Source organism: Panthera onca, chromosome A2, assembly GCF_046562875.1.
Source record: "Panthera onca isolate mPanOnc1 chromosome A2, mPanOnc1 haplotype 2, whole genome shotgun sequence".
NCBI classification, from domain to species: Eukaryota; Metazoa; Chordata; class Mammalia; order Carnivora; family Felidae; genus Panthera; species Panthera onca.
Window position 1 is genome coordinate 144,571,693 of NC_138340.1, and position 14,612 is coordinate 144,586,304.

Consider the following 14,612-nt stretch of genomic DNA (forward strand, 5'->3'; position numbering starts at 1 on the left):
CGTACATTCTCCTGGGTACGTGGGAAATACTGGACTCACGGGCGCGCAGAGCATCCCCAAAGGCTGCAGTGCCCGCTCCTCCTCACAGCCCTCCGGAGAGGGCAGCGCACCCAGTATAGCGCGGGGACGGGCCCCTCACCACCCGGGTCCGCGGGCCTGAGCACTGGCAGCCCGAGCAGACCCCCATCCTGGGCGGGGGCTCGGGGTGTGCCCGGCGGGGCCGCTCCAGCTCGCCCTGGCCTCCCAGGCGCCCGGGGGCCGTCGGGTCGCGCGGCCCGCCCAGCTGTCGGTGCGCCTCCGCTTAGTGGAGGGCGCCGTCCGAGCTCCCAGCCGGCTTAAGGGAGCCCCTCGCCACCACCCTGGCCCCGAGAGGTCGGGATCTCAAGGACTTCCCGCTCCCGCCAGACGTCCCCAGCCTTCCGGGCCGTACCCGAGGGTGCGCGCGTGGCTCCCGGCGCAGCGGATGCCTTCCCTCGAGGCCCCGGACCCGCCGCCGCCCGGCCCTACGGTGTCCAACGCTGCCCGGCAGGGCGGGGCCGGAGCTGGCACTCGGGGTGCGCCCGGGCCTGCCGGCCAGTTGCGCAAGTTGTGCTCGGCGGCTATAAGAGGGGCGGGCAGGCATGGAGCCCTGGAGGAATCGCGGTGCCAGCAGCTGCGAGGTAAGGCCCCCGCACGCTTCTTTTCCATTCTCCGCGGGTCTTTCTTGGCAAGCGACCCCACCCCGCCCTTCCCTGAACGCCGGGGGAAACTGAGGCGGGCGAGGGGCAGGGCAGATGCCCTGGTTCTGGCCTATGGTGGCTTTGTACCAGAGTTCTATCGGGAGAGAAGGCAGCCGGGCAGATCTGGATTCGTGAGCTGTGCCGGTGCCCATGGGGCAGGAATCTGTGCCATGGAGCCAGCCAGGGTCCCAGGAGACTGTCAGAGCAGCCAGCCCCGCTGCTGAGATGCTTGGGAAATTGCCTTGAGCACACCCCCAAAGATCAGGGTACCCTGCCCCCATCTGGAGGCGATAAACTTGAGGGTGCTGGGGAATTCTGGTATGAGCGTTCAGTTCCTGAAGTCTAGCTTCGCTCTGCGTAGAAGAATTCAGGCATCATTCTCCAGTGGGGGTCTTGATCGCCAAAGTCTGAATGCCAGTGGCTGAGGCGGAGGCCTAGAAACAGGACCACTGCAGAGTAGAGGTGGAGAGAAAACTGTCAGGAAGAACCTAAATATCTCAGAGAAATTGTTCTGAGTCTCACCACATCTGGCCTCAAAGCCAAGCAAATTGCTTTCTTCACGATGGATAAAATTGGGGTATTCTGAGGTTATAGAGCAGCGGCTCACCGGAAGTCCTATGGTATGTTTCTCATTGTTACCGCCTCTCTGGTCAATACCGCAAATGCCCACTGTTGGCAGGTGAGACCTACTAGGCCTGCCTATAGTCCACCTTCTCTCCTGGCTTGGTTTAGATTTCACTGTGGGTGTGGTTGCCTTTACATTTCAGTTTCTATAGCTTCAAGATGGTGGCATTTTGGAATTGCGAATCTTTAAATACAGTGAGATCCAAGACAAGTGGCCTGCTTGTCATTTGAGAATAGCAGTTTTGGAAAGGAGGAGATGACTGATTTCTGCTAGAAGGGTGGTCTTGCGGGCAGAGGGCGGGTCCTTGCAGCCACCACCCCGGGAGCACGATGGCTCCCCTTTGTAGGAACTGACCTCTGTCATCTCTCTTATGTTCATTCTGTAGAGTTTCAAGTTGGGCAGCAGTCGGCTGGGACCGGTGGGCGCGAGGGTACCCAGTCTCTTTCTCACCAGGTTGGTCTGCAGAACATAGTGCCTGCCATTCCGTGTCCTCAGGAGCAGAGATGATGCCATGCTGATCATTTCTCTTATTTAGGTAGGGGGAAAAGGCAAGAGAAAAACAGGGGATGTTTTTAGGTTCTTCCCTCTTCAAGCGATTGAGGACATTGGGCTGAGGGGAACATTTCCATGTTGGCCAAAGGAGCGTCCTTCTCGTATTTTGTACATCTTATGCCCAAAATAACTCTTCTTGGTATTTGGGGGAAATATTTTCCTCCCCCTCCGTTCCAGGAAATGTCTCCAAGCGCCAAGGACAGAGCCAGGGAGATTGCAATGAATTCCTGCCTCTCGGCCCCAGGCAGATGCCTCTCGTGTCTGAGTGGCCCATGCAGGGTGCGGAGGTGGCCACTTGGGAGAGCCCTCCTCACAGAACGCAGGTCTTTGTCCCCGCTCCAGCCTAGGTGCCGCCCAAGGGAACAGAGAGGAGGGGCTTCAGGGGAGTAGAGTCCTTGTGTGTGTGCATCCTTGAAACAGCATGCATGTGATTTAAAGGAAAGTCGAGCCAAATTGTCCTGCAGTCAGTCAATCGGTAAGCCCTGTCCTCCCCAGCAGCAGGATTCCAGTGGCCATAGCTCTCCATTCTGGCCTGCCAGCCCAGAGCCTTGAAATTCTTCTTTGTCCGCACAGTTGTCTCAGAGAACTAGAAAGAGGTTGTGCCTGCTGAAAAACAGCACACCTGATGCCGGGGCTCATAGAATTCTTTGCACTGATTCCATGTGTGACAACGGATGTGCCTTACTTCTCAGCAAACTGCATTTTACAGTCTTTCCTGCTCAGTTTGTCAGCTGCCTGGAACTGGATCGGTGATCGATGCCCATGCGGACATCTTACTGATGTCACTGAAGGTTTCATCCCGCATCTGTGTGCACCTTGAGTTTGTTCTCTGGGGAGAAGCGCAGACACAGTGGGAGAAGCCACGGTGGGGAGAGAAAGGAGGGGCAGCAGTCTCTGAGAAGGAAGGGCTGGAGGCCCAGAACGCTTCCTAGGGATTCCTGCTGGGCAAAAGCGAATTCTACAATGTGACTTTAAGATAGGGGCAGGCGAACCACGGTAGAGGTAGTTTAACCCGGTGAGACAGGGAAGATCAGAGATGGGAGGGATTTTGTTTATTCTTTCAACAAATATTTAATGAGCACCTACTCTGTGCCCGGCCCGTCGGAGATGCTGGAAAAGTGGCATGCCCGCGGCTCCTGCGCCCGGCAGACATCACAGCTGATCGAGGCACCCTCTCCCTCGGAGTCTGGATGCAGCTTCAGATTTCCCTCCACACGGTGCTCCAGGGAGCCGCTAAAAATTGATCAGACTGACACCAGAATTGAAACCAGTTCGTAATCCTTGATGGGATCAGATCTAAGGGTGGTGTGTGATGAATGGGAAGAATATAATCCCCACACCCACACCCCGGCTGCTGGTTAAGTACGTTACTGTTTCTCAGACAAGGCTCTTGATTGCAAATAAGGGAAAACCACTCATGCTAGCTCAGTGTGTCAAACAATATACGGCAACCAACATCTGAAAAACCAAACTCTTAGCAGGGCATCACTCATGGTAAGGGGGAATTTTCTTTCTTGATACTTGTTCCTTTTGCGTGTGTGCATCTATATGTCCCTTGGATATAGAAAAATATATTCAGAGGGTTGAAATATACTCAAGTGAGTGTAAATAGAAGAGTATCTCACACTGGAGGCTAAGGACAGGGAGGGCCCAGAACCAAGAAGGTCAGGAAACAGAAAGAAGGTCAGGAAGGAGCACAGGCACTGACTGTAACTCACCTGTCAGTGGCTGAATGAACTCTGATCTTTCTCAGCCACTCCATGCACTTGAAGGCAACTGTGGCTACCCCGGAGCTTCTGAGCCCTGAACAGAGACAAACTGGGCTCTCTGAAACCTACTTTAAATTCCTGGGAGAGATGCTAATTGACTTCATCAGGGTTTGGAGGAGGAAGAGATAAGGAAAGAGAGAAGCGTATTCATGGTCTCTTGCCTGTCACTGGTCATGCAAACATGGACTCCAGGGCCTGTGTGTGTGTGTGTGTGTGTGTGTGTGTGTGTGTGTTATGAGTAGGGCAGATGCCCCACAGGTGGAATCAAGCCTGGGACATTGTAGCTCTCTAGCCTCACATGCTCTACCCTTCCGCCATATTGAATCCTCCTGAACCCACCCTAGTTTTCCCCAACTCCACACTGTCGCCTTGGCCTGGAATGCCTTCCTTGTCCTCTTCCCCTTGGGGGAACTCCTGCCCTTAAAGTCTCAGTTCAAATACTGCCTCATTTGCAAAGCTGTCTTCACCTCCCCAGAGTCACCCCCTTCCTCTGTGCTCCCCAAAGTCTATGCTCATAACCTTTATGGGATTGGGTTAAGATGAGTTTTTTAAGCTTCTGTCTGTTCCACTGGATTCTGAGTAGCTTAAATAACCAGGATCCAGTCTTCCCTGACTCTATTCATCCTTTGTTTTTTCCCCGTCCCCAAGTCCCTTCCAACTTGGAATTATGGAGAAAGGAAGGAAGGGAGAGTAAAAGGAAAGGATGGGAGGGAGCCCACAGGAAGAATTTCTGCCAGGAGAAGCACAGACCATCCAAAGCTTTTCCCTCATAATTAAAAGCAAATACTACATTATTTGAATTTAATTCACACCAGCACACTAGACATTATTGAAGAAAGGGGTGTAGAAATCCCAATAGCTGGAGGAGAGAAGAAGGAAGAGAAAAATGTGCGCTGGGTTCCTGCTAGCCCCTGGCACTTTAAACCAGGAGATGACATGGGACTCTGGATAACTCAAGGCTAGCAGCCTCCACCAGCAAATTTTTCTGTGACTCTAAGGTCTCCCCATCACCCCCACTGCTGTCATCAGAAGGCTATAGGCAGGGGCGCCTGGGTGGCGCAGTCGGTTAAGCGTCCGACTTCAGCCAGGTCACGATCTCGAGGTCCTGAGTTCGAGCCCCGCGTCGGGCTCTGGGCTGATGGCTCGGAGCCTGGAGCCTGTTTCCGATTCTGTGTCTCCCTCTCTCTCTGCCCCTCCCCTGTTCATGCTCTGTCTCTCTCTGTCCCAAAAATAAATAAAAAATGTTGAAAAAAAAATAAAAAAAAAAAAAAAGAAGGCTATAGGCAGCCTGACCTTGGCCCAGCAAACCCTCCAGCCTGTATCGAGAGAAGCACCCCCCTATCTTGACATACAGGCCCCACATGGTCTGCCTCATCCTCTAGGACCAGAGGGAAGGTGAAGGAGGTCACATGTGGAGGCCATCAGCTTCTTGGGGAAATGGGAGGTGAGCTAGTCTGGGAGGAGAAGGCAGAAGTGGGGTGGGGGGTGGCACCTGCATAGACATAGAGCAGGGCTGGGAGGAGTCCGCTAGGGATGAATACATGTGGGGCCAGCACTCAGGACCTGGCTGAACTCGGAGAGTGGGAAACTGTGGGGGGATCGGAGGTGTGGTTATATGAGCCTCTCCTGCTCGCCTTGGAACTGTTTTCTGCGATGACATTCCCTTATCTAGTGCTGCCCTGGGAGGCTCCATTTTCTGGTTTCTCTCTTTTCTTCTCCGATGCACCCATGACAGGGGATGCCAGTAGAGATGACAGGGAGTGGCAGGGTCTTAATTAAAGGGGGGGGGGGGCGGCTGGGTGGCTCAGTCGGTTGAGCGGCCGACTTCGGCTCAGGTCGTGATCTCGCGGTCCGTGAGTTCAGGCCCCGCGTCGGGCTCTGTGCTGACAGCTCAGAGCCTGGAGCCTGTTTCAGATTCTGTGTCTCCCTCTCTCTGACCCTCCCCCGTTCATGCTCTGTCTCTCTCTGTCTCAAAAATAAATAAACGTTAAAAAAAAAAATTAAAAGAGAGGGAAGGCAGCAGGAGGCAAAAACTAGTGACCAAGAGGCCCAGAGGATGAGCAGAGAAGTGCGGGGTGGGGAGCCAGCAGAGTGGAGGGGAGGCCACTGACCATGCCTCCCCCAATGGTACCCATTTCCTTCACAGACTCTGCTTGAATAATGGTCAGAGAGAAATAAAAGAGACAGGATGTTGTATCAACATTTCAGCGGCTCATCTTTTAACTAGCAGAAAATGACAGCTCCTAAATGTTCAAAACCATTTTGGAAACTTCTAGAGGGAAAATGTTTTGCAGCTCAGGCAGTTGGCTGACATTCGCCTTTCTCCTCCCCATTTCTCTCACCTCAGCTCTCTCCAGCTAGGCACTCCTGGGTCTCCATCTGCAGCCCCGTCCATCTGATTGTGACTCCCAACCCGAACTGTCAGCTGGATGGGTCCACCTGAGGTCCCACCAGTCGCAACGAGCAAATCGGCGACGTCGCACCTCCCTCCTGCTGCCTTTGCCAATTTCCACCTCCATCCTTCACGTCATCTGGGCTGAAAGCGTTAGCCTGGGGACAGTCAGAGCCCCTCACTTCCGCAAAAGAAGCCTAGCCTCCTTATGCGGCACTCGGTGCCCAAGCCCTCCCCACCTCCTGGCCCTTTACACCTCCCGTGCGGGCTGTGAGCCCCCGTGTCCTCAGCTCATAAGTGTTCTTCAGCCTCTGAGTCCTCGGCCGGGCTGCTCCTCTCCTCCACCTTCACGAACCCAGTTCCTCCTCACTCTTACGACCCTTGTCAAATGCCACCTCCTCCAAGATGCCTCCTTGATCTCTTAGCTGGAAATGGTGGTGACAACAGCTAACGTGTTGGCCATATGCCAGGCACAGAGCTAGCACTTTACCTACGTTACTTCATTTCGTCCGCCGAATGGCCTCAAGTGGGAATTACGATTTGTATCATCCCCATTTTACAGCTGAGAGAAATGAGTCTGAGGGAGTTTGGCAAACTTACCCACAGTCCTATACACCCACTCAAGCAGAGTTCTGCTGAACTTCACAGCCCGTCCTTGTACACGCGACTCCCTCCCCTCAGTTCCCCAAGGCGTGCTATCTGTTTAAACATTCCTCCTTGCATTGTAGCTAATTATGTAAGCCAGTTGTTCAAGAGCACAATTTTGTTCTTCACTTTTATCTCTAACAAGTGATTCATGTTAATGTTTAACCACATGAAATACTGCGGTATATTCACTGGGCTTCCGGAAAGACCAGGAGTCTTCAGCCGGTCCCTCACTAGTCCTGATTCCTGACTTCCTATGGCTCCGTGCATGTCTTTTTTGTCTTTGAACCTGGTCCACAGTGGACGATTAATACATGTTAGCTGTCAGCTGTCAGCTGTCCATTGAGTAATTATTATGTATAAGGTGCTGGGCTCAGTGAAGTTATAGTCGCCATCTTAAATTCTTCCTGCCCTGTCCAGTCCCAAACTGTGCTCTCACCAGCCACCTGTACCACCTTCTTGGACCACAGCCAGACCCCACGCAGGCATTGACACTCAGGTGAACCCAGGAAGACTTGATATCCACTCTTTTCTGATGCCCACATCAAGGTGTATAAATTAACTAGCATTAAATTTGGCTGCATTTAGCAGAGACCCATAGCGGCTTAAACAAGACAGAGGTTATGTCTCTCTCTCACACACAACACAAGTCCGGGGATGGGCAGTCTGAGGCCAGTATGTCACCTTGGCCCCACAAAGTCCTCAGGGAACTGGGTTCCAGCTCCCTACTCCATCATTCATAAGGTGAGGCCCTCGTCCTCCTGATCCAAGATGGCGTCAGAATGCCGGCTGCTGTATCCGCAATCCAGGCATGGGATGGAGGAAGGGATGAGAAGAGAGCTGCCACAGAGTACCTCTGCTGAAATTTAATTGGGCCAGACTTTTTTTTTTTAATCTTTATTTTTGAGAGAGCCAGAGACAGAGTGCAAGTGGGGGAGGAACAGAGAGGGAGGGAGACACAGAATCCAAAGCAGGGTCCAGGCTCCAAACTGTCAGCACAGAGCCCGCCTTGGGGCTCGAACTCACGAACCACGAGATCATGACCTGAGCCAAAGCCGGACGCTTAACTGACTGAGCCACCCGGGCACCCCTGATGGGCCAGACTTTAGTGGCGTGGCCAAATCTAGTTGGGAGAAGCTGAGAAATGTATTTATTCTGGATGGCCACATCCCCATCTAAACTTGGATATAAATTACTTGGAAAGGATGGAAGAATAGATATTGGAGACAACCAGCAGTCTCTACTAAAAGGGTTCGGTCTGTTCATGTTTGTGTACGTGCACATGATGTGTGTTATGTGTGTGAGCACGTGTGTTGTGTATACTGGTGGGCCACGTTCTCTCCACCACTTTGATCCCAGATGGACTTGTTAAGAGTTCTCTGTGGAGCTCCTCTAAATCTGGCCTCTCCTCTTAGGCAGATTGAGCCTCAGCTTCTCAATTCAAGGAACTACAATGTATTTTCTGCATCCACCGAAGCATGTTATCAGTGGTGAGAGAGGGGCTTGTAAAACTGTTTTCCCGTTCAGGTGTTACAGGGTGGCCATTATGTGAGAGCGACTATGACCAGAGTTAATCTGGCAATAAATTCTCTTGGGAAGGAGGGTGTCATTAGCGCAAGAATCCTAGCAAAGGGTACCGCTCAATCTTGTGGCGCAGGGGAAACGCCCAGAAATACCAGGCAACCTGTTGAGATGACCCAAGGCGAGGAAAATGCTAGATTCAGCGTTGGTTACGGGTAGTGTTGCCCCAGTGTTTTAAGCCCTGCCCAGTAATCACGCAATTCCAAGAAACTGCTGACCTTTCCTACCCCCCCCCACCCCCACCCTTCAGCACATATACACACACACAATATGCAGGGGTTTGACAGGTTCATCTCATTTACTCTTTTGAGCCAGTGGGTATTATTAGTTCCGTTTTACTAATGAGAATGGGATGCTGTAGGGAAGTTAAGTATTTGCCTAGAGACTCATAGCTAAAAAGGACAGAGCTGCTGCTGAGCCCTCGGGGCCTAACCACAATACTCTCCAACTTTATTAGGATTTCGTGGAACCCTGTTGGGGGTTAGCGCCACTGAACTCCCTTCCACAAACATTTGGCGCAAGTGTTTACTCAGGTAATCAGTAGGTAATAGAGGGGGTGTCAACTTTTTAAGAAACAAAACAAGCACAAAAACGCCTGAAGTGCCCCCTCCTGAATTACCTAGTATTTTTCATATTTGAAGTTGATTTGGTGGCACAGTCTCATAGCTTCATCCTAGAGCTGGGTATTTGTTTCCAAGGGCCATGGTCTCTGGAGGTGCCTGGGTTGAACATTGGGGTGGTTTGTAATTTGGGGCTCTCTTTAAAGGCTGGAGAAACCTTAGGGTGGGGGGAAGGCACCCCAGGCTTTCTGCGTTAAGCAGAACCCTGACTCTGCCGCTTACCTGTTTGACTTTGGGCAAGTTAACACATCTTCTCGACCTTCGTTTTCCCACGTCTATGAAATTCAGATGAAAAGCATACCTTTGATCAAGCATTATAAAGAAAGAATATGTAAACAGCCACTTTTTTCTATTATATTGCCAGCATACGAATTATACTAATATTGCCACCTGTGGACAGAAAATGTACAGTCTATTTTTATCAATACCCAGATGAGGCAGAACATAAAAAGCAGAGATTAACTTTTTTGCCATCTCCAGCACCTTCATGCTAATATTTACTTACATTTGATTATCATTTCAGGCTCATGCACACATACTTAGCATGGATCACAGACTCGCATACATTTCACTTTATTACCTTTTGTCTTTCGTGTCTCCTTAAAACTGCTGCTTATTCAAGGATCTGCATATTATTAATATTAGAATTCATTGTTCCATGACTTTGAAAGTGTCAAACATTCTGGACGAACATGTTAGATAGTCTCTCCTGCCTCCACCAGCTGTTTTCTGGCCACTGTGCCCACCACTGTCCACTCTTACTGACAGCCGCTTGGGTCTTTAATACCCAGCTCAGGTGACACCTCTTCCAGGGAGCTCCCTTTGTACTCCTGTGATATCTTGCACTTGTCCTTCTTGTACAGTTTGTTCTGCCTGTATTGGAATGGACTGCTTCCCTCCCTGTTTATCTCTCCTATTAGAGCATAAGCCACCTGAGAGTAGAGAACATCTATTATTCACCACTGTATCCTTGGTGCTCGGTGCTGTATCCAACACATTTGAAGACCTTACACCAGTGCCGGGTGGGTTCAGGCTCCCAGCGGGAGAGAAAGGAAGTTATAAAGCCAGTGAGAAATGCCATCACAGAGATATCAGCAGGCCGCTGTGGGAGAGTAATGGAGAGGACAAGTAATGTAATCTCTAGTAATAAGGGTAGTAATAGAGTACATTTCACAACACCTTTAAAGCTCTTGCACATGCATTATCTAATTTGATCCTCATAAAAGCCTCGAGGTAGGTATATTGCAGGAGATGGAGGTGGAGGTTTTCGTGGTTATGTGATGTGCTTAAAGTCATGCAGCTATTAAATGGCTGGATTCAGACCAGACCATAAAAGCTGGTTCTTTTCCTCGCAGCATGCAATAAAGTCGAATCGTCACCACCACATCCATTTGCTCAGGCCCTGGCTTACTGCTCTGTGATCTATCCCACACCGCATCACAGAGTTGGTCAGGTCTTGCCTCCCCAAGGAAATGCATTTCATTAATGTACTTCTAGATAATGAATTGTCTTTGACTCTGAGGAGATGATCACTATGGCACAAAGCGAGTCTCCTTTTTATCCACATCTGAAAATGTGGTTGGTCACAGGGCATATGGGTGTTTTCTGAGATCACCGGCGACTTGCTACGTGTGGTTCCTTCTGTTTGCAGGCCAGACACGTACATCCCGGGAAGGAAAATGCTTTGTGGACCCTTGTGCCGATTTCTGTGGCTTTGGCCCTATCTGTCCTATGTTGAAGCTGTGCCAATCCGAAAAGTCCAGGATGACACCAAAACCCTCATCAAGACGATTGTCACCAGGATCAATGACATTTCACACACGGTAGGGAGAGCCTGGGAAGACAATAGGTTTGCCCGTGGGGGAACCAGGACCTCAGATGTCAGCTGAAGCCTGTGCAGCCACATGTAGGGGCCATGGTGGCCTTGCCCTACCTCACGAACAGCCACTTCCTACATGCGGGCTATATTTGGAATTAGGAAGACTAAATGTGAATCTCCACACTTTGGTTCTCTATCTGTAAAACCTTAAGCTAGTTCCTCCATGTCTTTAAGGCTTGGTCTTATCAGCTAGCTAGTACAGTCCTCACAGGGTTGTTATGAGATTAAATTAGATAAAGCAACTAGATAAACCCTCTCATAGAACCAGACCACAGTGTGCCTTCTTTAAAGGTTTTTCGTTGTGGGTTTGGTAGCCCCCAGTCTTAAAAGCCTGCTTGCTTACCCAGCATGGGGCAATCTAGAGACTTCCGCATCTCCTGGACACCATACGTGTCTGACAGTGGCCTCGGACAACTCAGAACCAGAGTCTTGGGCATTTTATGGAGAGCAACGTGTGAGTGTCCCTGCTTTCACGGTAGCTATCCAACAAGGCCACACGGGGTAGATCCAGAGTGTCCCAGCTTGGGTGGCACAGAAAGTGAGGGCTGCAGGCCACCCCTTCCTGGTATCCAGCGTTATTGGAGCAGAGGAGTGAGGCAGGGCCGGCCTTGATCCCTGAGGGGCCAGAGGCCTTGGAGGACCTGACTGGGAAGGAGGAGTCCTCTGGGAGTGGAAGGGTGTGAGGATGGCTAGGGAAGGGGCACTTAGGGAGGACCTCAGTGCCTGGGGAAGAGACTTAACTAAGCAAGAATCAGGCCTCATGGCTGGTTCTACAGCAGAGGTCATTTGGAGGAGGGAACGATCTTCGAAGATCCATCTGGAAGGGGAGGGCAGGGTGATTCGGGAAGGACAGGAAGATGAAGTCCAGGAGATCAGCTTGGAAGCTTGGGCAGTCCCCGGGGCACAAGAATCAAGGGCCTGGGCCAGGGCGGTGAGGAAGGGGAGAGGAGGCAGCCAAGAGAGCGGACCTCCACAATCATGGGAAAGGCCGAGAGCCTTGCAGAACCAACTTCTCTGAGCCCCTGCTCTCCCTTTTCCTCTCGCACAGCAGTCTGTCTCCTCCAAACAGAGAGTTGCTGGTCTTGACTTCATTCCTGGGCTCCACCCTGTCCTGAGTTTGTCCAAGATGGACCAGACATTGGCCATCTACCAACAGATCCTCACCGGTCTGCCTTCTAGAAACGTGGTCCAAATATCTAATGACCTAGAGAACCTCCGGGACCTTCTCCACCTGCTGGCTTCCTCCAAGAACTGTCCCTTGCCCCGGGCCAGGGGCCTGGAGACCCTCGAGAGCCTGGGCGGTGCCCTGGAAGCCTCACTCTACTCCACGGAGGTGGTGGCCCTGAGCAGGCTGCAGGCTTCTCTACAGGACATGCTTTGGCGGCTGGACCTCAGCCCTGGGTGCTGAGGCCTGGAAGACCTCTTGTCCCAAAGTCGAGGAGAGAACCCATGGCTCCCAGGTGTCTTCAGCAGAGAGCCTGTGTGGGTGTCCTTTATCCAGGCCCCAGGCCATTAGTCTCTCACACCTTTGAGCCACTCTTCCAAAGGCATAAGCCTTCAAGGCACGAAACCAAAGATAGAATGCATGATTCTGTGCTCACCGGGAAGGGAGACCCACCGGGCAGTGAATGGGACCTGAGGATCTCACAAAAGCCTTCCTTCCTGTGCCACCTCCCCTCTCACTGCATGCTTCAGCGTGACCTGGGGTGATTTCAGGAGGCACCCGCTGAGCCTTTGGACCATCAAGCAAGGTTCTGTCTGAGAATTCTGAGAACACCATGACGGTTACATCCACATAGCTGCAAACTCCCAAGCAACACATTATTTATTCTGCGTTTTATCCTGGATGGATCTGAAGCAAAACAGCAGCGTTTCCAGGCTCTTTGGGGCCAGCCAGGGCTAGGGACGCTGCTTCCAGCCCCGCTGGTGGGCCTGGCTAAGGCAAACCCATTTCTATGTGACTTGAGGGCTCTCAAGTTAGTTCTTTGGTAACTGGTTTTGTTTCTACCGTGACTGATGTGAAATTACAGTGTTTGCAATGGTATTGCCCTGAGCAGATCTCCAAGGACCAGGTTCTTCCAAAAAGAAGATGAATTTTGTCAAGTGTGATATATAAATGTGTGCACCTGGAGGTGGGGGAACGTGTTAGTGGGAAGAGGAAGGATCAGAATGTATTCTCTGAATTACATTTGTGTGATGGGCTCTTCGGATGGGGTGGAGTCATTTTCTCATCTCTGCAGCCACTTAATGTGGTTTTGTGGAAAATAACAAAGGAGATGACTCCTTTGGGGGGGGTTGTGGGGTTTTGGCAGCCACCTATGGAGGGAGGCTGGGGACTGTCTATTGGGACAGTTGTGAGCTCTGGCCTTCTCCAATTGCGAGAGAGAGGTCTTTCTTATCAGGGAGTGAGGATCCCTCACTGGAGACCATGATCCCAGAGCAGGGGTCCTTGGAATGGCCCTTGGAATGGTCTGGGGATGATCCCACACTGGATTTATTACATGGCAGTACCCCTACTTGGGATTTGCATGCCAAATTGTGGTTCTCATCAGACTGGCTCACCCAAAGCACGACCATGTTTCCTACCCATTTGGTGTGGATTTTTATTCCAGTGGGAAGGTCTGTGGGCTTTAGCGGGTGGTCCCAAAACTTGGGCCAGCAGCAATGCTGAGTGCCAGGACTCCCGGGCCAGGCTGCCAGGAGCGTCTTTCCCACTAGAGGTCATGGTTGGTGGGATGAATGAACAAGGAGGCTTGGGTTTTCCACCGTCCTGCCACTGTTGTGAGGCCATCACATGACAGGTGGTGGATCTGTCCAAGGAAATTCGAATCAAAGCTATCAACGTTCAGACTGAGCACCTACTTCGCGCTCAGCCCTGATTGGTGCTATGGGCTAGAGAAGCTCACCAAGTAAACGTTAAAATCCAGTCTTGCCCTCAGGGACCTTGCATTCCGGATGGTAAAAACTTTACACGGCAGCGCTAAGGCTGGCCTTTCACCATGGCAACCAAGCTGCTGAAAGAGTGAGCTCCTGGGCAGGTGGGAAATGCTGGGCGGAGGGTGGCAGTCCTCAGGGGCCCACTGGCTAACCCTGCTTGCACTTGGTAGCATTTTTGCTTTTCGGGGCCCGGCAGCATTAATTACCGTGTAGCCACATCCCTTTGAAGCAGCTTGGCTGACAATTTAAAAATGAGAAAATGCCTGAGACCATAACAGCTGATAGGTAGCTGGGCCAAGACTAGAGCTCAGGTCCTCTGGCTCCCCAGAGTGTCCCTGCAGCCAGGTAGTGCTCCCCGGAGGTACAAATAGGCACTGGGCAAGGGAGACCAGGAGTGATTGCTGGGAGAGAGGAGCTGGAGGCAACTTTGCAGGAGGTGAGGGATGTGAATTGCCTGGAGGGTGGAGGCTGTTTTGTTGGTGCTGAGACACCAGGGTGAAGGCACGTGCGGCCAGTTACAAAGAAAGGCAGACAAAGGACAGACGAGAGGGAAAGGGACACATGGAAGAGGCCTTCTGGGGCAAAGAAGTTTGATATCGAAAGGGTTAAGAGTTGAAAGTTCCAGAGCAGAGCGATTCATGAGATGGACAGAGTAAGGCCCGTTCTGGAGAATATGACCTAGATAATCACTACCACCCAGTCAGGCTGGGATCTTTTAAGCCTTTCATTCACCAAAACCGGGCACTGTGGCTTATTCTCAGAGTGTAAAAGTTCTAAAATGTAAATGATTGTCTTTTTTTTTGTAACTTCAAAAAATTTTTTGGTTGTTAAAACAAAAAAAATCCAAATAAATTAACTTTGCCCCCTGGTCTTTGTTCTGTGTCACCCTTTGT

General features: G+C 51.4%; 1 protein-coding gene across 5 annotated transcripts; it reads left to right on the plus strand.

Moving 5' to 3' along the window:
* Positions 1-600: 600 nt before the first annotated feature.
* Positions 601-14,587, plus strand: LEP (leptin). 5 transcript variants are annotated; one of them, XM_078439809.2, is made up of 4 exons: positions 644-659; positions 8,741-8,816; positions 10,555-10,726; positions 11,834-14,587. In XM_078439809.2, the coding sequence occupies exons 3-4, from the start codon at positions 10,583-10,585 to the stop codon at positions 12,188-12,190; spliced, it is 501 nt and encodes a 166-aa protein (XP_078295935.1). In that variant the 5' UTR covers positions 644-659; positions 8,741-8,816; positions 10,555-10,582; the 3' UTR covers positions 12,191-14,587. The 5 variants fall into 5 exon arrangements, with proteins under 5 accessions (XP_060489022.1, XP_078295935.1, XP_078295952.1 ...); XM_060633039.3 differs by lacking the exon at positions 8,741-8,816 and having other exon boundaries at positions 601-659; positions 11,831-14,587; XM_078439826.2 differs by lacking the exons at positions 644-659; positions 8,741-8,816 and adding an exon at positions 850-1,339 and having other exon boundaries at positions 11,831-14,587.
* Positions 14,588-14,612: the final 25 nt, after the last annotated feature.